General features: G+C 35.9%; 1 protein-coding gene across 4 annotated transcripts in view; it reads left to right on the top strand.

Moving 5' to 3' along the window:
* Window positions 1–27410, top strand: part of qtc (quick-to-court) — a 148560-nt gene that overhangs the window by 93621 nt on the left and 27529 nt on the right. For all 4 annotated transcript variants that reach the window (XM_069849592.1, XM_069849594.1, XM_069849591.1 and 1 more), the window contains exons 2-4: window positions 12662–12890; window positions 21774–22070; window positions 24911–25270. In XM_069849592.1, the coding sequence (XP_069705693.1) occupies window positions 12669–12890; window positions 21774–22070; window positions 24911–25270 (879 nt within the window). In that variant the 5' untranslated portion in view covers window positions 12662–12668. The remainder of the gene's footprint in view (window positions 1–12661; window positions 12891–21773; window positions 22071–24910; window positions 25271–27410) is intronic.

The following is a 27410-nucleotide window of genomic DNA, read 5'->3' as shown; positions in this document are numbered from 1 at the left end:
AATCTAACATGAAGTGTTTTTGAGTTTTACTGAAGTTTAAAACATATTGTACATTTTTACTGAACGTAATTATTTCATTACACAACATTCAAAGCGGGTTCTCTGGTTAATTGCTTAACAGTTATAATATTCTGATGGTTATACTTTAAAGTAGTTTCACACCTTTTCCATAGGGATGAAATTATTTGACTAGATTTAAGTTTACATGCTATTTTCTACACTCTATTAAATTTCTTAACTTAAAAAGAGATTTACGATTTCTCATTTGTTTCTGTAACTTGTAAGTTTATAAAATACTTCAAATTGACGAATATTGTCGAACTGCACAATGTCTTTACCGTTGAAACATGGAACAGGAAAGGTGGCTGATTTAGTATTCTGATGATTTGGGTTTGATCCCTGAGGCTGGTTATCGTTACTGAGAATTTTTATAGCTTTCCTTAGTCTTCCACACAAATACCAACAATTTTGTGCGAGTACAGATCTGTTTGGAGACCAGCATTGCGCTTCATATTGTCTTCAAACTTCCCCTTAAATATTCGTTCATCCCGTCACTAAATATCTACTAGATTACGATTGATTGCTTCCTTTCAGGTAAACATGTGACGTTTCCTAATCACCATCGTGTTCGACGTGAAATGATACTTTGTCACAGTGCTTTGCAAACGAGGCACGCGCGCAAAGCCAGTTGCTCTACATTCAAGCAATAGGATCGATTACTCGAGTAAATAATTCCTAGCATTTGACATAACATGAAAATGTCATCTGGAGGGTCAGAATTCGGTCAATGTAAAGCACGTGGAGTTACTGTCCGTCCGCGTGGTTATGTCGCAGTGTCGTCGAAACGGGGGAAATCACGTGACAGTTACTTACTTTACGGGGCCCTTTTCTGTAAACTATTTTAAACAGTTGATAATATTACGTAGACTTCCAATTCAATACAGCAAATATTTTCAGGAAAGAGCCTAACAACCCATTCACTAGCCTCTACAGAGGGGCGAGCAGAAACGGGAGGGGAAACCGAAATGCGACATAACCACTGGCGTGGATAGTACATATCTTACATCTGTTCTTAAGATAGTCTACTGAAAAAGTGTAAAAATATGCAACTTTTCAATTACACTTCATGTTTTAGGACTGGGCTTGATAGTCTGTGATATATCGCAGACTATTGAAAACTCATGATTTTATAGCTTCAAATCAAAACGCAGTCACAGAACTCATAATAATAATAATAATGATAATAATAATAATAATAATAATAATCACGTCATAATCATCATTGCCATCATTATCGTCATCGTCATCATTCCTGTTATAGTCATAAACATCAATATTGACCTAAAAGCATGAGCCTTTTATTCGCTCCGTCACAGGACAGGTTAAAATACAAAAACTGGCTCAAGTAACCCAACGCTTAAAACAGTAGGCTGTAAGGAAAAGCTAAATAAGGAGAAGTCTATTATTTTATTAAAACTTTGCTTTCTGTCAATAGTTCAATTTGGTTGTGATATTCTCCAAGTTGTAAGAGAAATAAATCTCTAATAATAATAATAATAATAATAATAATAATAATAATAATAATGATAATAATGATAATGATGATGATAATGATGATGATGATAATGATGATAATATGTAATCTTCCTCAACTTGGTGAGGTTGGCTAGGACAAAGAATGTTAAACAGTAACATTTAAGGTGTGACATATATAAATGTCTTACAAGATAATGGTTTACAATAAACTGAAATTTACAGTAGATTATGTTTTACAATTTAAGATAATAAGAATTTGCAGTAAAATAAAAAGTACAGATAAAAAATAAAATATAATGAGGAAATTGAATTGAAGTACAAGTGTCGCCGTAAAATCTGCAGAGAAATTTTAATTGTTATATGTGGAAACTGAAAATTGGAGAAATGTTGATCTAACAGAAGACTGAGTATGAGTAAAATGAAAAGCTATAATTTTTATTAAAAATTAAAAAGAACTTGTGTCTCTGTGACAATACAAGAAGTAGGCCTATATCTTTCAGGCATTTTTACTCAAGCCGAGAAATTTTTAGTGGGTCATAGCTAGTTTCATATTAATTGCCGTTCCTCATTAAACAAGCGAATACCTTATCCAGAATGAGTTCGTGCATTTCTCTATGACCTAGTTCTCGTATCAGAATTGACATGTCCCATTTATTAAAGTAAAGAGCAACATGCAATTTACCAATTATTCTATAAATTCACTTTATTGATAAGTTTTCAAATGTATTATGTTACAATTGGAATAATTGCTTGCAAGAAATCTTATTGCTATACCTGCCAGAAGACCCGGTGTCGACGCAATGTTTCCAACGATTTGTTTGTTTCGTGAAACGTTCGCTGTAGTATTCCATAAAATTGCACTCCTTGGAAAATGACAAAGTAGCCTATAATACTTTCCCGTGAGATAGTGACTATAAGTTCTCGATATCCATGTTGGAATTATCTTCTGGAAACACATTTCAAGTCAAGGTATGGATATAAACTTCACAAGAAGAGACTTGAATATCCTTTTATATAAAACATTTGTTAGTTTTCAACATATTCAAATGTTCTTTTCATTCTCCTGTAAAATTGATTTTTTTTTACACACAAGGTTGCCGTTCAATATCATTGATATTAATTTATCTGGGTTGTAATGTAGACGGTACTGCTGTGTTGACTATCTGGACAGCTCTTTCATATCCCGTTATACCCACATGCCCTCGCACTAAACTGGCAGATGTGAGCTCTAAGTTGAGTGATTAATTCGTTTATTGAGTGTGCCATGGTGTTGAGGTTTATTTGCCACTGAGGCATTTGAGGGCGGTTTGAAAGTGGCAGTGTAAAGGTAAGCGTTCACTACATCGTATCGCACTCATCGGACGAATCGCACGGATCGGAAAATGACAATCTTTGCTGTAATTGTTATGTAATCGCGTTCACTACATCGTATCGCACGCATCTGCTTTCGGTAAATCCGTCAACGTTTCTCGGATGAGCAACTTTTCCGATACATGCTATCATGGCCTTCTTTAATATATCAATTTTAATTGCTCAACTGTTACTATTATGTTGTGCCATGTTCAGTGTCGCGCCAAAATGGCAGATGGAAAACTTATTTCGCTTGTAGAAAACTGCGAAGAATTATATAATTTGAGGCATTCCCATTATAGTAATCAAGTCGTTTCTTATATATATATATATATATATATATATATATATATATATATATATATATATATACACATATTATGTAACCAATATCTCTTTCGTTTCTTTCTCTTCAATTAAAAGCATGAAACAATTACAAATTCTTATTCGCTAACACTCATGATTAATAGACCTAACCTCAAAACTCCTCTGTCTTCAGCAATGTTAATATCTATGTCATATGTTTTAAACAGCTGTTAGAGAATCCGATGAGACGATGGGGTAGAGACGTTACTGTAGTTAAAATATCCGTTGCGTGCGATTCGTACGAGGCGTGCGATACGATGTAGTGAACGCTTACCTTAAGCGAGCATTGTTTCAGTTCTGCACACTATACCTAGGTATCATGCAAGGATTTCTGAATTTCTGACGAACTGACTGCACACTCGTGAAAGTTTAAACTCTGAGGAAGATTTTTTTTATCTAACGCTGCGCGCATTGACATATAACTCTTTGCGCCTTTGCCATTTTTTTTTTGCGATTATTATGAATCCTATCGTGAGGTTAGGGCACGCAATAGGTTGGATTCTGTTAGCCCCGTATGGTAGGATGGTACACAGGGTTGCCAGACTTCCTGCATTTCCCAGAATTGTTCTGGATTTTAGTGGTGTGTCCTGTGTCCTGGATTGAGTTATATTTGTCCCGGAAAAATACAGTTTTTTGCTCATTTATATAAAATTATTTTTAAAATTCCTTATTCATTTTTTCAAGACCTTGTCCAAACTATGTTCAACGTCGTCGTCAACGTCGCCTGGCTCCTCCTAACGAACTGTATTGAAAAAAAGATAATACTATAGTATGTATGAAGTATTGTGCAGTAGCCTATGTCTGTTCTTTATTCTCTTTGGAAGTTGATTTATTATTGATAGGATTTAAACACTGTATCCTGCATTTTTATGTAGAGATCAGGCTGTAATATGACATTATTTTTCAAACCTTTATCAAATAATATACCGGTAATATAATTTTAAGGAAATTTCATAATCTAGCAAAAATGTAACGTAATTAAAAAGTTTAGGCCCTATGCAATTAGTTGAAATACATAAAACGAATGAAATCAATTCTATTACAAATTGAATTAATTCAAATTAATGTGTATTCACGCTAAGGTACGCAGTATCATCACCTGTCTTGAATTCCTGACGAGAGAAACTGCCAACCCTGTTGACATATGAGTATGGAAGTAGGAAGGATAGTTGAAGATGAAAATGACGGCAAAATGAACCCAGAGTCCGGCGCCGAAAGTTACCCAGCATTTGTTCTTTCATGGATTGAGGGAAAACCTCGCAAAAAAATCTCAAATAGGTAACTTGTTCCAACGAGGATTCGATCCGAGCCCGTATACACTGTACATACAGACTATGACGTAATATTAATAATAATATTTTGGCCTGTTTTGGAACCATTCTCAGTATGTGCTTTGTACGAAGTAAGTTATGTAATAAATTCAAAATAGTCCACATTTCTGTTAATTTTTTTACTCGTATGTCTCGACTAGGCAAATTTCTACCGATCTACGTTTATTTAATGTTTTACTATACGACACAGAATAATTTATTGTGTGCCATAACATCTCACTAACATCCTTGTTTCGCTCATATTGAACGGAGTTCTTCTGTTCAAATCGTAAAAAAATTTAATCGAAAAAAGAGCTATAGATTTTTTATTACCATTTAAATAAATGAGTGATATACGTCTATCGACCTCTGTTATCGAGTTTTGCACGTAAAGTGCTGTGTTTGTACGGTTTACGATTATGTAACTGAGTTAAAAAAAATATTGCATTTGCAAACTTACACAGTGAACATGTATAACGTACCCCGAATAGGCCACTGTGTTTTATTATGTTAGTGAAACGAAAACAGAATATGGCCGCAGAGGATATTATTATTAATCATTGTAATGTCATATTATTATGATGTACCGAAGTACAGTAATTCTGCGTTTCCATATGGTGAAGAATCGGTAGAACGGAGAAAATTCTCTCCGACACCGCGACTTGAACTCTGGTTTCCAGCTTTACGTGCTGGCGCTTTATCCACTAAGCCATACCGGATTCAAGTTCCGATGCCAGATTGAGTCCCTCTCATTTTAAGTTCTGCCTACTGTGTTTGTCGGCCTACTCTCGACACGGTACACGAGGTTAGGCCAACAAATCCTGATGTGGTCAAGAGAGTCTTCATAATCTTCATATCTTGACGTTTATTATTATTATTATTATTATTATTATTATTATTATTATTATTATTATCGTAATCATTCATCATCGTCAAAGTTCCTATTATTTTATTACCATAATTAATGTTGTTGTTGTTGTTATTATTTCATCATACAGATTATTTTACCTTACAAACAAATAGAATTAGATCTTTAGGTTTGCTATCAGTTCGCTGTGAAATACCATAAAGTAGCCTATTCTTCTGAACACAATTACCGTGAAAGATTACATAAATATTAGCATATTTATGTGTTCAGCCAATTAACGTTTGTTTTATATTGACTATGAAATATAAAGTAATTAATGTAGAAGGTACTTAATTTCTGTGTTTCTTTAGTTGTCCTTTGCTATTTTTTCTCGGTAAGTACGCTTAACTTAATTAACATTTTCTTTAATAAATTGCAAAAAAAAAGATTATTTCATAAGGAAGATCTTGTACCAGAGAGTATTAGATACTATAATTAGCTTAGCCGGCAAGCGTGCATTTCCTTATGGTAATTATAAGTAGAAGCGGATTGATATCGCCGCAAGGTACATCTCGTGTAGGTAATTAGAACTTCCTCCTGTCAAGATAATCATAGCGCGGAGCCTAGATGAAGTGAAAGTTGCTAAGTTCTTTTGCTCAGCTTCTTGAAATATTCATACGGGATCGCTGACACCACTCTCTCTACAACTACTCCATCCATGTCCATTGTAATTAAGACAATGTACTATGCAAAAAATTGAAAACTTCTCCGTTCATTAATAACAAGCATCATGTTGATAAACGTTTAATGAAAATAATCCCTTGGTGCTTGTAGCTATGCCATCCGAAAAGTGTAACTTTTCTATCTACGCTTAACATCCTTCATTATAGGCCTATGAGACAATATAACGCTCCGGTCATTAAAACAGAAATTCATGTCGTTTTGACGTGAATACGTCTCTAAAATCAGACAGACACATGGGATACCAGGACGGAAACGGCGTTGTAACGTTTGCAGGGTGATCCATTCCCGCACTATATCTTCGTGATTAATAACACGATTGAAATGAATGTGGTTTCGCTTGATCGGGTATACGACTACGATGCGACATGACCTTGAGTTGGCGCCGCGCATGTGTGAGGCGCAGGTGGGGGTCCCCGGCAACTGGCGGTCATTTTGAATGTGGGCGAAAATTTCCTGACAGTGTATCTCGCGACTCTGCTGTGCTAGCGCGTTGATTTTGGTACCAAACGAAAGATCTAATCTAGATTCGTCGATTTAAACCAGACATATTCACATAAAACCCACGGCCGTGTCACAGACACAGCCACATCCCGATTTTTTCGAGGAGAAAACTTGGTGAAGTAGAGGGGATTTCTTCTAAGAGTAATTTTAAAATATTAGCATAAATGTAATTGATATGACTTTTAACTTCATTTTAATTATTATGTTTATTTTTCTAATATTTTATATACCTATAACTTATTTGCAAAAACATATTTTTAACCACTTCCCTTATTATCCCGAGTTAACTCGGATTGCTAACATGTGTCAAAATTTATTAACCCGAGTTAACTCGTTTGAGTCCCATTGTCTATTTCATAGTGATTTTTTAAGTATGTAAGAAAATTAGTGATGTACAGTGATTCTGCAATATTAAATGACCTCTTTACGAAAATAAAAAAATATGACACTTTTTTTTCACAAAACTGGCAAAATATATAGTAAGGGAAGACGTTAAGTATTAACGTAACGTCTAGGCATTACAAGGGTCCGACATATAAGAAAACTGATATGATAATAATAATATGTGGGGCGACATCCCATGGAGGGCCAAGGCCGACCAGCCGACTGCTAATCTCACGTCCACATGCCTAGTGGAGTTGAATAGAGCTGTGCACGGGCGCGGGTTAAGCTCGCGGGGCTACAAAGATTTTAATGCATGCATGATTAAACGTCCACCTGGAACATATTCAGAACAGTAGATTATCGGTAATTGTTTAGTTCGACTTCGTATTTCGTAACGGCATTTGTCTCGTCTCTACTCTGTCTTAGGGTACGTACAAGACGAAGCCTAGCTGGTAGCCTGTGCTGGAAGGAATGCCTAAACGTTACGCAATGGAGACGTGCAAGACGAAGACTGTCCGGTCGATTGCTACTTAGCCTGGTAGCTGGTAAAATGGAATCCTTCATTTTTTCCAGCTATCAGCGACCTAAATGCCTTTACTGTGCATGGGTCCTGAGAGCCCGTACACACTTCCCCACGTGCTAAACGCCTACTGCTATTCATTTCGACTCGTATACTAGATTGATTAAGATTAATTTTAAATACTGCATTTTCAATGTTTGGAATCAGACTCATCCCGACCACCAAAACCTATACCTCTTATTGTGAAATTGTGAGATGAAGTAGAAGGTGAAATGCATACCAATGAAGATGTAGGCTATGCCATAAAGCTCTTGGGGGCATAGATATAGTCCCATGCTTTCTTGACCTCTGCACTAGAATGAGGTGGTGTGAAATGGATACCAATTAAATGAAAAATTGATGTTTTAGAGTAAGTGACGATTTTAGAAACTTGAGATAATTATCGGTACTGACCTTTTGGTCAATTGAAGAAGTCGAATTGAACTATATAAAACAATGATCCGTAGTATAATTATATATGGAAGTGAAAATTGGACTTTCACAAAAAAATCACAGAATGCAGTTGACAACTTCGAAAGAAAGGTGTTAAGGAGGATATTTGGACCAGTGGTAAGGGAAGGAAAATGGAGAATCCGACATAATCATGAATTATACAGCTTATACAACGATGTAGCTTTGTCAACTTTCATATGGATCAGGACACTGCAATGGGCAGGACATATTGTCAGGATGGAGAAGGGAAGGATACCAAGGATAGAGGAGCAATATGAAGGAAAAAGAACTGTTGGAAGACCACGAAATAGATGGTAGGATATGGTTGAAGAAGATACTACCAGTTTGCTGCGATTGCGGAACTGGAAGGTGGCAGCAAGGGACAAAGAAGAATGGAGAGGAAGAATTGGGGAGGCCATGGCCCGAAAACTGGCCAAGGAGCCATGGATAGATAGACCTTTTGGTAATTAATATATATTATTTTGTCAATGCTTTATTTACATTAGAATGAACTGTATGGGATTTAATTTTTTTAATTTTATTGGGTTATTTTACGACGCTTATCAACATCTAGGTTATTTAGCGTCTGAATGATATGAAGGTGATAATGCCGGTGAAATGAGTCCGGGGTCCAGCACCGAAAGTTACCCAGAATTTGCTCGTATTGGGTTGAGGGAAAACCCCGGAAAAAACCTCAACCAGGTAACATACCCCGATCGGGATTCGAACCCGGGCCACCTGGTTTCGCGGCCAGACGCTCTGGCCGTTACTCCACAGGTGTGGACTATGGGATTTAATGAAAGGGCTTTATTATGACAGAAGACGCTTTCCAGAAAAGTGGAATTATTTACGTGGTTATTTCCGCATTGAAAGTACCAACATATCTAAGGCACACTGAGGAGATACTGGAGACCAATACAGTTCTTCCTGGCACTTTACAAATTGTCATTGGTTTTTTAAAGACAATTTTGAAAAGTACTAAATGACAGGTGCAAACAAGTGTTGTTTTGATCACCCCGACTTTCTTCCCAGCGACCAGCTAGGTTACGAGCGACGAATTCGGTAACCAGCCAGGCTCCGTCTTATACTACGTACCGTTCACAGAGCATTGATTGTTTTACCTTGGAGATTGGGAGATTATTCTCTCTCATGTTACAACTGGAGTGATATCTCTCGCAGCTGTTCCTGAACTCTGTGGTGACTGGTCTCTGCTTTATCTGCTAGTCTTCGGGTTTCGGGTCGGGCTCGGGTTGATAATTTTATAATTTAACCTCAGGTTTCGGGTCGGGTTCGGATCTGGTTCAGATCGAGCCGAGTCGTGCCGGGCCTAAGAATTATAGTGAACCTTAAAAATTGAAGTAACAAGAGTTGTATCCTGACAAATTCTTATTTGAAGTCAGACCTTCTTCTATAAAATTGAAAGAATGTGTTGAGAACAACATTCTAAGATTCTTACTCCTTCAGTCAAAGGACAAAGGTAAGATTAGTGATTCCTAGATTGATTAGTGAGCTGTACTGTAAATCCAAGCAACGCGTGACAACCTTGCCTCACTCCACCATCGAAGAGTTGCCATTCTGTTCTCAGGCACACTACTTTATTGTTATTTCTAATTCTCCACCGTCAAAGGGTTGCCTTTTGTTCTCAGAAGCATTTCCATTATGACGGATAGCATCGAAGTAACGGAAAATAAAATTGCCTTCTTTTATTAAATGGGCACGGACATTATGTCCAAAGCATAAATGAAGGTAAGATTCCTATGGCTTTCAAACTCCATCAACCCCCCTCCCAGTTTCCAATAAGTGACCCGGGAAATTCCAAGGCTGAGTCTTAATTATTATTGAAACATTCCCTTTGCAACTAACAGAAAATTGTTTTCATCATTAGGCTAATCAAATTTATAATTGAATTTCACGAATAACGGCACTACCTTCTTGATGACACGAAAGCAGTTGTTGCAAGAAAGAGAAATGACCATGTCTGCTTGCGCTGCTCCCTAGAAGTGTCCCTGAAACCTGTTTTTTGTTGTTTTTTCATTAAGAGATTTGTATTTTCCATGCATAAAATTAAGTTTTTAATAGATTTCGTTAATACAAAAAAATCACACCCCTATGCATAACATATTCATTATATACAGTCGAATTAAATAAACTTACTTCTGTTACTTCTGTCTAAACTTTATCGTTACGAAGATCATTCAGGAAGGCTTCACGATCCACTCCTACAACATCTTCATACTGAGTGACTGATATGGTATGTTTTATAAGATGGAATTTTATAACAGAGGTAATAACAAACTGACACTGTACTCCATTTTCTATCTCCGAAAATAAATACTCACTTCCCCATAGATGAGAGAGAGAATACACTACGATCCAGCACTGCAACATCGAAGATGTAAGGCGCTAACTGTCGAGCTAGACATATTAAAATATTCAGTGGTTATTCCTATCTTGAAAAAGGGAGAAACAACGTCTCCAGAAAATTACAGACCCATATCACTTCTACCAGTCTTCTCCAAAATCTTTGAAAAAGTAATGTATAAAAGATTATAACATCATCTAGAAAGATACAACATTTCAGTCCCAGAACAATTTGGATTTAGAAAAAATAAAGGCACAGAAAATGCAACATTTAGTTTAACTGACAAAATTCTGGAGGCAGTTAATAAAAAATTACAAGTTGGAGGGATTTTCTGTGACTTATCCAAAGCATTTGACTGTATAAATCATAAAATGCTGGTAGATAAATTATATTATTATGGAATTAAAGGTGTTGCACACCAATGGTTTCACTCATATCTCATAGCTAGGAAACAGAAAGTTGAAATCAATACAACTATGAAATCTGCATCGACATGGGGAACTATTAATAATGGAATTCCTCAAGGATCAATATTAGGTCCCCTACTTTTTCTAGTGTTTATAAATGATCTTGCCCCCCTAATAAAAGATGTAGGTCATCCCATATTATTTGCAGAAGACACAAGTATAGTAATTACAGCCAATAACTCAACACATTCCAATCCTCAACAGAGGAAATTCTCTTTAAAATATGTGACTGGTTCTCAGTCAATAAATTAGTATTAAATTGTAACAAAACTAACATAATTCAATTTAAATCCTGTCCAAATTCAACGTCACAAATTTCTAGAACAATAATTAATGATAAATCCCTATTAGAAACAACAACAACCAAATTTCTTGGCTCAAAAATCGATAATGTGTTAAATTGGAAAAAACATATTAAAGAAATTACCCCCGAACTAAATTCAGCTTGTTTTGCTATTAGATCTATGCAAAAGATAGTAAATATCAATACCTTAAAAACAATATACTTTGCATACTTCCACTCGGTAATGAGTTTTGGAATAATATTCTGGGGAAATTCCACAGATAGTAACAATATATTTCTATTACAAAAAAGAGTAATTAGAATAATAGTAGGTGCCAAATCTAGAGAATCGTGTAGGGCTATTTAAAAAAAAACTACAAATAATGCCCATGGCTTGTCAGTATATCTTTTCATTAATAATCTTCCTCGTATGTAATCGTGAAAACTTTGTAACTAATTCAACAGTTCATAGCATAAACACACGTCAAAAAAATGACTTTCATATACTCCATCGGCAAGTCTATCGTGCTATAAAAAAAGGAGTGCGTTATATGGCAGTAAAAATTTTTAATAGCCTCCCTATCGATATAAAAAATTAAACTCAAAACATAAAATTATTCAAGGCCAAATTAAAGAAGTACCTAATTTCTCACGCCTTCTATTCTGTAGGTGAATTCATGACATTCAATAACACTTCATGAAATTGATACTAAAACTTTGTGTTGTACTAGTAGACTATATTGTAAATCTCGTCTATATATATATTTCATCTAGACTATGACTATAAATTAAGATTTTATAATAGTATTAAGTTTTTTTACTTGTTCCATATTCTAGCTGTAAGCATGTATGAATACCATGGAATGTTAATAAATACAATACAATGCAATATTCCACACCGACTGACTACACTAAGGTTCGCTGCGTGTACACGTTTCGAGCGGGCAATCCCACTCGTCCCTAAACCAGCCCCCTTAATGAGTTCCCAGTGGGTTTTCAAATGGAGATCTGATGGAATGGTGTAGAGACGTAATATGGGGAAACGGGAGAACCCCTAGAAAAACGTCAACAGCGACTTCGTCCGCCACAAATGTCACAGGATTTTTTCAGGCCAGACCAGGATTCGAACTCGGACCACCTGCGTGACAGGCAGAAGGTTAACCCATTCTGTAACTGACTCACAAAAGCTTTGTTTATGTACAACATTGATGGATTACGCATTTTCGCTTTTTAAGTGCTGCAATCGATGTTTTCATTCACTGACTTTAGCGAGGTAAAGTCAAGAACGCCTAGAGGTTAGGCACTCTTCAGAACATGTACAGTAGTTCAAATCACTCTGTGTACGCGATGCAAATGTACACGAATACTCGTCTCTGCTCTAGAACACAGATAAGGACGTGACAGGGAATGCAATAATATCAAAAGGGATTCAGTTGGCGATTAGTACCAGATCGCATTCTCTGCAGCATAGTAACGTGATCCTCTGGTTCGTATTGCAGCTTCAAGATGAGCGGCGGCGGCGTCGACAACGGCGTCTGCAAGCGGAAGAGCAACGACGATGAGAGTCGTATCCCGGTCCCGAGTCCCGGGATGTTCCGGCGCTCCGCATCGATGCGTCTGCGCGGGGAGAGGCCCTGTTCCCGGTCCTTCCCGGCGCCCATTTCTGAGACCGGCCAGTCCTGCGCCAAGCCCTGGCCCGGCCGGCCGACCAGCCGTCATCGCAGCCAGGTGAGTCGAATAGGAGTGGCTGGAGGGTCAACAACCTTTGTACAACTGAAAATCCCTTATCCTCCCAGGGAATCAAACTTAGGCTACCATCATCTGGTTCGTGATATCATACTTTGATATCTCCTTATTCGTTCTCAGAGTGGTTATCGAACATATTGTTTGCTTATTAAGTAATGGGTGATGCTGTACGAAAGAAATAATTGACATTCTTTATAAAGAATTAGATCACAAAATATGAAAAACCGAATCAAATACAGTGTATTACTCCCTTACACTGAATTAGTTCTGTATAAACTCACTTTCCTTTGCAGAACTGAACGGAATATTTCTAATAGTAGGCTAATATTGAAACTAGCTGGAGGAAATATATTTTTATTGAAATTCAAATTGAAATGCATTTTCCACACTTCTAATACTTTCTGGGATGACTCCTTTCATAGAAAGATGTCCCAGGCATCCAATATCCGGAAATGTACCGTACGTATCAAAATTGATTTGGAGCTTTGGTCGTAGAACTTGAATACTTACAACTTACTTACAAATGGTTTTTAAGGAACCCGCAGGTTCATTGCTGCCCTCACATAAGCCCGCCATCGGTCCCTGTCCTTTGCAAGATTAATCCACTCTCTATCATCATACCCCATCTCACTCAAATTTATTTTAATATTATCCTCCCATCTACCTCTCGGCCTCCCCAAAGGTCTTTTTTTCCCTCCGGTCTCCCAACTAACACTCTATACGCATTTCTGGATTCGCCCATATCTGCTACATGCCCTGCCCATCTCAAACGCCTGGATTTAATGTTCCTAATTCTGTCACGTGAAGAATACAATACGTGCAGTTCTGCATTGTGTAACTTTCTCCATTCTCCGTAATTTCATCCCTCTTAGCCCCAAATATTCTCCTAAAAACCTTATTCTCAAACATCCTTAATCTCTGTTCCTCTCTCAAAGTGAGAGTCCAAGTTTCAGAACCTTACAGAACAACCGGTAATATAACTGTTTTATAAATTCTAACTTTCAGATTGTTTGACAGCAGACTAGATGACAAAAGCTTCTCAACCCATATTTATTCTTCGTTTAATTTCCTCCCGAGTGTCATTTATATTTGTTACTGTTGCTCCAAGATATTTAAATTTTTCCACCTCTTCGAAGGATAAATCTTCAATTTTTATATTTCCATTTCATACAATATTCTCGTCACGAGACGTAATCATATACTTGTCTTTTCGGGATTTACTTGCAAACCTATCGTTTTACTTGCTTCAATTAAAATTTCCGTGTTTTCCCAAATTTTTCTGCTAACATGTTCACGTCATCCGCATAGACAAGAAGCTGGAACTTGAATATTTGAATAATTACATTGAAGAAAGATGGAGAAATTGAAATCAGATTTCTTCATCTAGAAAAAAGCCCACTGAAGGTGTTATTTAATTTATTCAAGTATGGCGATTAATATTAGCGTCCGTAAAAGTTCATGACGATAAAAATTGATTACTAACAATGAGATCAGTAGGTATTATGGGTAGTCTTTATTGTGCTGCTAATGTCTTCCTATGTAGTCGGGCATTTTCAATTAGAAAAAACGACTTACAATACAAGCCCTAATGCATGCTGTTACATGGACATCAGGAATTACGTTTTGTGCATTATACACAACGAACCGTAAGTAATGTTTTTAATTTCAGTGGGTCATTCTTTGAAATACATTTGAAAGAAACAAGTGTAATACAGTTTTGTTCGTTTTTGCTTCCTTTTCGAGAAACAAAAATGTTCCCATAGCGTGTTTTGAAAAGCCAGTGATTTAGTTCCCAATATGCTCAGTCAGTTTAAGGGAGAAGTGTATTATGATAATAAATAATTGAAAGAATTTTAGTTTTGTCCTTTAAATGTGCAGAAATTTGATCTGAACGAATGTAACTTTTCGTTCTGAAAACGAATTTTAAAATATCACATTTATTCGAATTAAATTTCTACACATTTAAAAAAACAAAACTAAAATTATTTCTATAATTTATTATCATAATTAGGGTACGGATTTTTAGGTCGTTAAAATGTAATTTTAGGTGCCTAAAATAGGCTTAAAAGTGTAGGAAATAGTCTCTAAAGAATTGAAAATAGTCTCTAAAGAATTGAAAATAGGTTCTAACAAAAAAAAAATATTTTCTTTAAAAACACGTTCCAAATCATTAGGAATTCACTTCTAAAATTTAATAATCTTAAATGCTTATACACCGTTACCACCACCACTACTACTACTACTACTACTACTACTACTACTACTACTACTACTACTACTACTACTACTACTACTACTACAACTAAAAGTACAAAAACAACAAATATCTAATTAGATATACATAAACTAAACAATTAAATGTGAAAAATAAGTTTCAGACATAAATTCAGTACATAAACAATCTAATGTAATTAATTTTTACCAAGCCTTGTCCGTTAATGTCCATAATTAGCTTCTCAATAAATTACTAATACTTTTTCTAAATTTTAAACTAAAAAGCAATGTCGTCTGTCACTCAACACAAATTTGTATGTTGAAAATGAACACTCCACATCCACTGAAGTAACAGGAGCGTATTTAAATTTTGACACTAGTTGGACAGGAATGTTACCTTGTAAATCCGTGTTCTTCCCTGCTAGGATATCTGAAGCAGTACGCAGGTCCTTCAGTCCTACATTTCTATGTAGAACTTACTCCAGTTTATCCCGTACTTTAATTCCAACAGAACCAGGAACACATTTGGAATTTAAGATACAAATTTTCAAAATTAGAATGGGTGTTTTGACCTATTACAGATAAAACATACTTAATAGGTCATAATAGGCTTTGTCGTCAAAATAGGCATTTTTAGGTGCTATTAAAATACTAATTTTAGGCATAGTTTTATATGAAACGTGTACTTGCAAGTTTTTATGAACTTATCGTTTAAGGATTAAAATAGATTTTTACCTAAAATCCGAAGTCTAATCATAATACACTGCTTTCTTAAATTGACTGAGCATATTGGCAATTAAATCAATGGCGTTCCCAAAACACGCTATGAGATGTTTCATATAAAACAATTTTTATCTTGGAAAGGAAGTAAAAACAAGAAAAAATGTATTAAACTTTTTTGTTTTAAATACCGGTATCTCAATGAATAACGCCCCCTGAAATTAATGACATTACTTACGGTTCATTCTATATGTGTATTTGTTTTTGATTTTCTTAATGGTCGAGCGGTTACTATGTTTGCCACTTGATCCGTGGAGCCAAATCGGCAGAGGGTAATGAATTTTAATTTTGAGGGAATAAAAATTCTTAATGTGACTTTCTTCAGAAGTACCAAAGCCCCGCGTCATACATAAATGAATGAGGGAGCTGCAAGCGAAATTTACGGGCCATATCTCGCCTACGTCGAAATTAAACTCCACCAGCCACTATCCTCACATACCATTCTATAGCCGCGGAAAATAAATTCTATTGTACACGTTCCCTCACAACCAATATATCAGAGCCGAGAAAGGTCTTCGTCTGTCATATCTGGAAGTTTCAATAAGCAACCGTATATTTCTAATTATTTATTTTGTTTGTTTGTTTATTTCTTCATTTGTTTGTTTATTTGCTTCTTTATTTCTTTATTTTTTGTTTGTTTATTCTGTCTGTCTGTCCGCCCGCCCGCCCGCCCCTCTACGTATCTACCTACCTACCTACCTACCTACCTACCTACCTACCTACCTATTTATTTATTTATTTGTTTATCTATTTATTTGTTCATTTATATATATATATATATTTATTTATTTATTTATTTATTTATTTTACATGTATATACGGGTGCATGTATTGTATAGTATTGTGTGTATACACGTTTATATGTTCGTATTAGGAACACTTCGGCAGCTAGGTTTAAATTAAGAGTATTTTGAGACATTTTGTTTCGCGTAATAGTTGAAGTCGACTGTAGTTTTCAGCTCTGATTTGATTAGATGGTCGTGCTCCTGTTTCCAATATCTGTCCAATTGAAGACCTAACATTCTAAATGTGCTAAATGTCAATTTTTTAAATTTCATTTTATTCAATAGGCCTATAAGGGAGGAATATCCGTATGAGAATATCATACTAAATTGTCTTTGTCGTAGCTCAACTGTAAGTGACTCATTTGTGCGCCAAAGACGGCGTTGTAGGTGTCTCAACATGCATTTCGCAGTGAGTTTTTCATCATTATCTCAGAAAGTTGTTTTTTGCACTTAGAAAATTTAGAATGTTAGATCCTGAATTATTGTTCATAGATTAAACATCCTCTTTATATTATCATTACTACCTGGTGTGCTTAGAACAAAACTAGACAGTTTTTATGCAAATCTAGTCTTTCAGGTAAAGCGTCCTGTAAAGCAGATTTGAATAATTTCAAGGGAAAAATTGTTCCGGGGCCGGGTATCGATCCCGGGACCTCTGGTTGAACGTACCAGCGCTCTGCCAACTGAGCTACCCGGGAACTCCGTCTCAACTTTTCCCTTTATATCCACACAACTCGCGTGGGCTGTCGAAACGCCAGAGACCCACATCGAGTGCACACAATGTGTGACTTGGAATTGTGGTTTTCTGTTAACGTACACAGTGACGTAAATATTATGCAAATCTAGTCTTTCAGGTAAAGCTCCCTGTAAAGCAGATTTGAATAATTTCAAGGGAAAAATTGTTCCGGGGCCGTAGACAGTTTTTTTTTTTTTTTTTTTTTTTTTTTTTTTTTTTTTTTTTTTAACATGGTTTGATTTTAAAGGGGTGAGCACTAAAATCCATAACTGGCAAACATTACCTTGTACAAAGTTTGCATATTTTAATGCATGTTTTGAACAAAAAATTCATATAAATCATCATAATTCACGGCAAAATCAAATGTTTAGAATAATGATTTTTACATTATGCAAAAATAAGGGAGATAAATGCTCGAAGGAAAGAAAATAGTCCACACCTGTGGAGTAACGATTAACGCGTCTGGCCGCGAAACTAGGTGGCCCGGGTTCGATTCCCGGTCTTGGCAAGTTACCTGGTTGAGGTTTTCCGGGATTTTCCCTCAACCGAATATGTGCAAATGCTGGGTAACTTTCGGTGCTGGACCCCGGACTCATTTCACCGGCATTATCACCTTCATCTCATTCAGATGCTAAATAACCTAAGATGTTGATAAAGCGTCGTAAAATAACCTACTAAATAAAAGAAAATACGGGAGCCGGTAGCCTGTTAAAAGTAAGGGGCAAATACGGGAATCCCGGGAAATACGGGAGGGTTGACAACCCTAGTTCGTATGTATGAATGTGTTTTCGTTTCAAAAGAAAAATAAATCGTTTCAACACATTTAGGTCAAGTACATTTTATGGTACATTGTTTTGTTAGGCTAGCTTGATCCATTACATTTAGATTGCCACGAGGCAAATAGCAGTCGTATGCTACTGTGAAAGCAGTGTACCTATAAGACGTATTGCATGACTTATTTTTGTAAGCCAAGACCTTGAATAGTGTATTACAGGTAATTGTATCTATGGTAACTGCAGCAATTAAGCTTTCCACTACCACAATGAACATTTAAATACCACAGAATAATATTCCGAGAGAAAATTGTATGATGTAACAGCTGGTGGTTGGGTTTCTGAGAAAGGTGTTTTATAGTGCATCGCTTCGTCTGTATCGTTGCGTTATATAGACCTACTCACATTCATTTACCGGTATCAAACTTCAGAATTTATACAGGGACATAATTTTATTTTTACTTCAATTTTTATTGTATCTGAGTTTTTTAATGTACTTCACTCCCACTCCCTCTACTAGTAAACTTCCAATCGTCCCCACACAGAACCAAGGCCGCTTATGCAGTCAAAGTAGCCTTACGGTCATAGTAAACACTACTGAGGTAGTGAGTATAGTACGTTCCAGAAATATGTTCGCGTTTTCCAGTGACGAAAGAGCTTACAATATTGAATCATATTTTCGCACAGGTACTGTCGTCCATTTGCCTACATCGCATCCTGTTTCCCCCACCCGCTTCTGCTCGCCTCTCTGTAAAGGCTAGTGGCTGGGCTGTCTTAGCTTTTTTCTGAAAACATTAATTTCTGTTAGGAATTGGACGTCTACGTAACATTATACAACTGTTTAAAATAACTTAAATAAAAGGGCTTCATTAAGTAATTAAATATCACGTGATTTCCCGCCTTTCTACGACTTTACGACAAAACCACTTGGACGGACAGTATACCTTATTTTATTTCAAGGAGTGCAGTTCGGTGGTTCCTTTGAACACCCATTTACAGATTTATGACTTTCTACACAACAGCTCTGACAATTCCATCCTGTCCCCTAATCCCAACATTGCACAGTTGTCACAATCCTGATGACCTTCGAAATTATGCAGTGAAACTGACGGGATTCTTGGAATTCGGAAACGATGCGGCAACTCTGCCTCCACGTGGATTTGACGGGCACCTGTCAATTCTTCTGAACGAGGGTTGTGATTGGTCACTAACAAGAGAAGACAAGATTTCCGTCATAGTAAGGAAGACATTTATTTATGACAACCAATTAGTAGGGGGCAGTAGAAGGTCTGTCGGCAAAGTCCTTTCTATGAAACTGCACTCCATGAAAAAAAATAAAGTATAGATAGCATGTCTAAGTAATTTTATCTTTTCAGATCGGACAGAAATGAAGATTGAAGGTACTCTTTTATAGAGTAGGTATAGAATTATTTCAACATGAGTTACTAGTAGGAAGGACGAAACTGATAATTGGAATTAGGTACAATAGTCTATAGTGCGATAATATACACAAAATAATTGAAGCCTGTATCGAAATGAACGGCAACCATTTTAAAAAATGTGTTTAAATATCCATATTATGATTATTTTTCAATTTAACTTCATTTTCTATATTGTACGCTAATGTGCTGTAGACAGTATAATATACACTACATAATGAATACGTCCGCATGGATAACGCGGTTCGTGAGTAAAAACACTTATTGTTAATACAGTATTATATTTTGATTAAATAAAAACCTAAAACCCAAAATTATCAAACTCAAAATCGCGATAGTTCCTAGTTTACGTAAATGGATGAACTACTTTTCTTCCCTCCTACTATACCTAGTAGAGTGATTTGTTTGTATTTTACGCCAGTATCATCGAACCCCAGTCGTGGAAGGAGGTAGCAAACGGTGTTTCCGGTTCTCAACCGTTAATCCAAAGGTATAGCGAACTTAATATTAGAAATGTTAGTAAAAATAAAATGATGTCCCTGTACATGTATGTACAGTATTATTAATTGTTCTCTCGTATGTGCCATTTGCAGCTAGAACACTGTCGTTTGTTTACATTGGATTCTACATCGAAGTAGGACAGTAGGAAAGAGGGTTTATTTATAACTTGATAAAGGAAACAACAAGCTATCAAATAAGACACGCTGTTGTAATGAACTCAGAAGTTTATAACGGTTGTATCCTTTGCTATGACGATGTTTCCTAATCGCGTATTGTTAAAGGCTGTTGCTTGTTCTACTTGACAAGTTTAGTACATTGTTCTTCGCAGCATCAACACGAGGAATGTGAAAACTCGTCAAATTGTAGGAGTTACAAGAATAGTCATTTTTAGAAATCATTAAAAACGAACGAAATGGAACTATTATTGTATTTCGTCGTTGTTTCTGCAATAATTCCTGTGTGACATATTTATCGATTTTCATATTTTTGCTCTATTAAATAACTTAAATAGTAATACAGCAAATAATAAAACCTCCTATATGTAATTATATTTCTTTGTTTCGAAAATGTAAGAATTCACAGTCTCCTAAGTACGGCTGCCATAGGATGAATAAATGTGTTTTTTCTTCCTACTGAAAACTTTTATATTTTGCACATAGGAGTTATTGGAGGAACAACGACGATTTGCTTTGTCGTTGCCAAAACGCTCATTGACTTGTTCTACTTGATAAGTTTAGTACATTGTTCTTCGCAGCATCAACACGAGGAATGTGAAAACTCGTCAAATTGTAGGAGTTACAAGAATAGTCATTTTTAGAAATCATTAAAAACGAACGAAATGGAACTATTATTGTATTTCGTCGTTGTTTCTGCAATAATTCCTGTGTGACATATTTATCGATTTTCATATTTTTGCTCTATTAAATAACTTAAATAGTAATACAGCAAATAATAAAACCTCCTATATATAATTATATTTCTTTGTTTCGAAAATGTAAGAATTCACAGTCTCCTATGTACGGCTGCCATAGGATGAATAAATGTGTTTTTTCTTCCTACTGAAAACTTTTATATTTTGCACATAGGAGTTATTGGAGGAACAACGACGATTTGCTTTGTCGTTGCCAAAACGCTCACCGAAGGACAGGAATTTCCTGAGGTGCAAGAAAAGTGAAAATCGCTGGGAGCAAAATCAGGACTGTAGGGTGGATGATGAAACAATTCCCAGCCAAATTCCGTCAAAACAGCTGCTGTGCGCCGAGCCGTGTGCCTACACCAGCGATGCACCATCTGCTTACTCATGATGTTCGGCCCATAGACCTGACAGAGCTGCCGATGAATTTCAATTGGCGCAATGCTTTGTGCATTAAAGAACTTTATCACCGACCGAACCTCGCAGGCGACGGGAGAAGGAATAAGAGCTTCCATTTCGGACCACTGCTGCCACGCTACTGGCACCAGGCGGGACCTGTCCGGCTGGCATATGATTGATATGTCATAGATCTGTTACGCATGTGCAATTGACACGGCTAATTACGTTTACTTTCAAGGGGAAAAAATCGGGAAACTTACTTTCTGGATGCGCCTCGTATGTACAAATCTGGTATCCTTACATTGTTTGTTTTGTTATTTGGCAGTCTGTGAGTAGCAGTCATCTCCTTGGAACACCAACTTCGACTCTCGGCTCATATCCCCATACTCCAACGCCCTCGCCAGAGGATGCCGTAGGAATGGATGACGATATGGACTCTCTCAAGAGTTTTGGGAGTGTGTGTAGTGCAATGTCTTGTGACCACGCTTACTTTGCTCGCAACGGAACAACATTCTCTGGACGGCGCATGAAATACGTTGTTCACTGCTCACCACACATGGATGGCACAGATGAATACCTCACACCCACTCAACGGGCCAACAGACAGATACGCAGGCTCAAGGTAATGTGTAATTATGTGAAATAAAGTTATGTTTGACTTACTCCATCACATACCATTTTAATAATACCTACTGCATATTAGAAATTCAATAAAATGTACAATATATATAAAATGACAGGACGATTGAGATGTGTAAAAGAGGAGTGACAAAGGAGGACTGTGTGTTAGGACGAAAAGTGTACTGTATCTGTTCTATAGTTCATAAAATGAGATTCACAAATAGACTAGCCTATTCACGTTATCCAGAAACACAATCCTTGATATAAGTCATAAATAAATAAATCTATGAAAAGGATTCAATCTATAAACTTCAAACAAAGGGATAAACAAGGTAATTATATGAAATTAAATTAGAAAGTTGACCTAATTTACTTTGTCATCCTAGCCTTTACTTTTCTGAAAGAATTTCATTCCTCTCTAAATATAAGTCACAATTGCACTGTCACACTGCGTTTTCACGTCATGTTATAAATAATTTAAAAGACAGGTAGGATCATAATAAAGGATTGTATTGGTAGCTGTTTTTCACACACCACTACTCATTTATTTATATTAGCAGACAAAGGTTCATAATAGGTCTTTGTTATACTTTAACGGTTTGCTTTTATAGTATGGTACCGTTGCTTCCTTGACAATCATCATCATCATCATCATCATCATCATCATCATCATTATTCTCACAGGTTATAATCCTAAAAGAATTAACTTATTACAGTCTACAAAAGTTTTCTTGTCATATCTTCATGGGGCGTTCATGTGTTCTTCTCAATTTTGGTTTATAATTCAAGATTACCGTAGGGATTTTTAACATGTTGGCACCAGTTATTTTGATACTTATGAATATATTTCAGCATTGGTTCCATTTCAAATTCATGTAAAATTATCCTTTGGAATATGTACAGTAGTTTATTGCTTTCGCATGTTAAATATTAGGTACAGTACCTTGTTGACTAGTTTCTGCCTGTTGTGGGCTATCTTCAGAACTGGTTGGTCCTGGTCTTCGTGACAAAAGGCTGCTGATAAGAACTGCATTTCCTCAATATTTGATGAAATTGTTATACCGCCATGACTCGGTCCCCAAAGCCTCGTTTGTTTATAAACAGGTTGCACCACGTGAAGATGAGAATGGAATTTAGGTAGCATAGTTTTAGGCGGAATGAACGTTACTACCCTTTCGCAACCCAGTTTTAATTGCCGATTTTTATAAATATCACATTAAGTTAATACAAACCATTACAATATACAAAGATCTACGGTTATCATGGGAATTAGTGCACACTTATATGCATTTCCATAGACATACGTATCAGTGGTGGCTCCTGCATATTTCTTAAGAGGAGGAAAGAAGTTAACAGCACGAAATGACACCTTCTTGAATGAAACATGCTACAAATTGGCCTACATGCATACATGTAAGACCAGGTAGTGTTGGGGTTGGCCTTCCCTTCTGTATAGCAATAATCTGTTCTTGTAACTGAGTTTCCTAAATTGTTTTCACTTCCATTCATTGTTGAATAATTACGCAAATTAACAATTACAAGAAAATTCACAACCTTGTAGCATTTTTCGAGCACACTACAGCATCACACGTGTTGGAAGAGACTAACTACTAACTCGTAACCGGAATCGTTTTACGGAGATGGAAATGGGAATGGGAAATAATCTGACGAAAGCGAGAAAACTGCACCCACCCACGTGGTCTGTGTTGCCACATGTACATTTTACAAGTTCAGTATCACATGCTTTTCAAGAATGTCGGTTCTTGTAAAGTCATACTACCATTATTGTTCAAAGCTGCCGGTGGTCGATTAATTTTTTATGTTAAAAATGATGTAGTTTGGAGTACCTACTTTCAGTTTCAAATATATTTGTACGAAACTGACAGCTTGGCTGTTGCCCTGTCTAGTAAACAATGAATAGAAGTGAATTTCAGGGGCCAACTACGTAGAACTACACTCTCTTTGTTTTACATAAATCTGATTTTAACTTTCAAATATCCACGAAAGTTTCAAATCATGAATAGTAGCCTATATAAAGTGCAATGAATAAAATTTTTGATTTATAATTTAAAAAAGTTTACATGGTGTCTTTCATAGCGTTGCGTTAAAACTGTTTTTGTTGTGTCTCCTCCTAGATGTGTTATAGTGTGGTTGAATGCAACATCGTTAGGTGGCAGCGGTAGCGAGCTTGCTGCACGACCAGTCGGTTTCTAGTTCCCGCCCATGACTGATTCAGAGGAGAATCTCCTCCCTCTCCGTTCATTTACTTGCTTTAAAACTCTGCTTCTTTCTCTGGCCACTAGTGCGCCATTGTCTATGTGTGTTAACTGCAGTAGAAGAGGAATGGAGTGCCTTTCCTCCACACAGACAATCTCGCATCTTTCTCGCAGTTTTCTACAGCACATGAGCACGCGTCGTTTAAAACTCGATCAACCGAGTTTTTCTTATAGCTGTGAACTTAAAAATTATCGAATCTTCCACGAATTTCAAGGCACATATTTTATTTGGTATTTACTTTCAAAAGAAGAAAATGTGAGGAGGACATTCCTCTCTTCCCTCCCCCGAGGAACCGCCACTGATACGTATATAATTGAGCTCAGATATCTTACTTTTCTGTAGGTACCGAAAGTATATCTTTTGTGTGAAATTCAGTAAACGAAAGTTATTCTCTTATTAAGGTGCACAATAAATTATTTCATTTCTATATGTTTAGATAAACTACAAATGGGAATATCGTTGATAACATGTTAAAGAATTATTACAAAACACATAGACGTATAAGGAAAAAGTAGGCTATACGTCATGTTGATGACACTAACTTTTTAATCCTATTTTTTACAGGCATTATTGGCGCAGGCGCAAAAGGATATGGAAGCAAAGGACCAAGACATTATTCGACTGACAAAAGAGGTTGTGGAGTTAAGACTATATAAAGCAGCATTGGCTGGACCAAAGGTGATAACTGATTCAACAGAAGACATAGCCACTGCCCAAAGCAGTGACGAAACTGACGCAAAGGAGATCTCATCACTTCAGGACCAGCTTAGTAATGATGACAGAAAGGAGTCTAAAGATGTGGCAGCTGGCTGTGAAGTTTTAGAAACTGCATCTTCGATTTTGCTCGATAACATTAACACAACAAATGATTTGCCATCCTCTCTAGCAGATTCAGGACACTTTGAAGATATAGCATCATCATCGGTAAGTTTTATTACTAAGAGATAGAAAAAAGAATGCATTATGATGAATATAATATACATAGTGGTCAGTACCTAATAGCCATAATTATTTTTACGCATTCACAAGACGACAGAAAAGAAGCTAGTTTATTGTCACTTACAAAAGTCACAAATTTCTTAATACCGTAATGTAAAATTACCATTAATGTTACTAAATGCACATGGCAGAGGCAGGACCACAAACACAATGAATATATTCACAAGGAGCTAAAACTGCACACCTGTATTTTAAAAAATTGAAAAATATAGACCTGACTGGATCCAACATGGACAGGGATAGAAGTTTACAGTTAATTCTCAAATACAGACCATAGGCAAGAAGAAATTAAGGACGTCCTCTGAAGAGACATCTGAATGATTGAGACTGGAACAGGTCACATCACCTAACTCCATGATAGTGATGATATTGTTGATGATGACGATGATGATGGATGGGTCACTCAGTTCAACTGCATAATGGTAGTGATGATGATGACGATGATTACGATGATGATGATGATGATGATGATGATGATGATATTCCTTCTTGTTTTTTTGCATGTATAGCTGGTTAACCAATAACACAAAGTTCATAAAGGATGGTTTTACTCATGGCTAGGATTACCATATCTTTAAACGTAGAGGACACCATGTCATTCGGACCCTTCCAACCCCTAAATAACATCTTATAGATACGATACAAATTCACATAATAATAATAATAATAATAATAATAATAATAATAATAATAATAATAATAATAATAATAATAATAATAACTTTATTTATTTATTTATTTACTTATATTTAATGCGCTGTACAACAGCCAGAGGCCAATTACAGTTCAGCACAAACAATATAACAAAACATTAGCAATAATTTACAATAAAAGTACAAATAAATAATTAAATTAATGGCAATTAATTAAAATGATAATTACAAATGAAATAATGGAATCATAAATGAAGAATGGAATCATATAAAATAGTATTACAAAGATATACAAGATTATAATACAGCGACAATAATGACAATGAATGGACGGGATAAAATGGATGACTAAACTACTATACTAATAATAATAATAATAATAATAATAATAATAATAATAATAATTATTATTATTATTATTATTATTATTATTATTACTATTATTATTAAGTAATAAATAATAATAATTATTATTATTACTATTATTATTATTATTATTATTATTATTATTATTATTATTATTATTATTATTATTATTATTACTTATGGCTTTAGAGAACCTGGAGGTTCATTGCCGCCCTCACATAAGCCCACCATCAGTCTCTATCCTGAGCAAGATTAATCCAGTCTCTACAATCATATTCCACCTCCCTTAAATCCATTTTAATATTATCCTCCGATCTACATCTCGACCTCCCCAAAGGTCATTTTCCTCTGGCCTTCCAACTAACACTCTATATGTATTTCTGGATTCGTCCATACATTCTACATGCCCTGCCCATCTCAAACGTCTGGATTTAATGAATAATAATAATAATAATAATAATAATAATAATAATAATAATAATGATAATAATAATAATAACAACCTTATTATCATCATATAAAATCAGTCCCAGTGTTATCGCTGAAATGAATCACTTCTGGAAAGAAATTCATCACAATAAATCCTGTTTGGAGGACTATAACTCTTTTAATGTACTGGTACAAGTTTTTTTTCCGAGAATCAGTTTTCTGAGACTGTTTAGTAAAGACACGAAAAGCTACTCCTCTCACTGATACAAATATTGACATTATTTTCACTAATTGAAATGCAAAACTCAATTTTTATGTTATACCGGTATTTATTCATAAATTTGTCGGCTTTAAAATTTTTGTTAAGAAACTCTTCTGCTGCTGCTTCTGCTCCTCCTGTTGCTCTTCCTGCTGTTGCTACTCCTCGTGCTGATGCTGCTCCTACTACTACTACTACTGCAACCATGACCACTACCATTACCACTACTGTTACCACTAATATACTACTATCACCATTACTACTGCTGCTGCTGCTACTACTACTACTACTACTACTACTACTACTACTACTACTACTACTACTACTACTACTAACTGCTACTACTACCACAACCACT

This window comes from Periplaneta americana, chromosome 16 (assembly GCF_040183065.1).
Source record: "Periplaneta americana isolate PAMFEO1 chromosome 16, P.americana_PAMFEO1_priV1, whole genome shotgun sequence".
NCBI lineage: Eukaryota > Metazoa > Arthropoda > Insecta > Blattodea > Blattidae > Periplaneta > Periplaneta americana.
The sequence above is the reverse complement of the archived record's forward strand: the minus strand, read 5'-3'. Positions and strand labels throughout refer to the sequence as shown.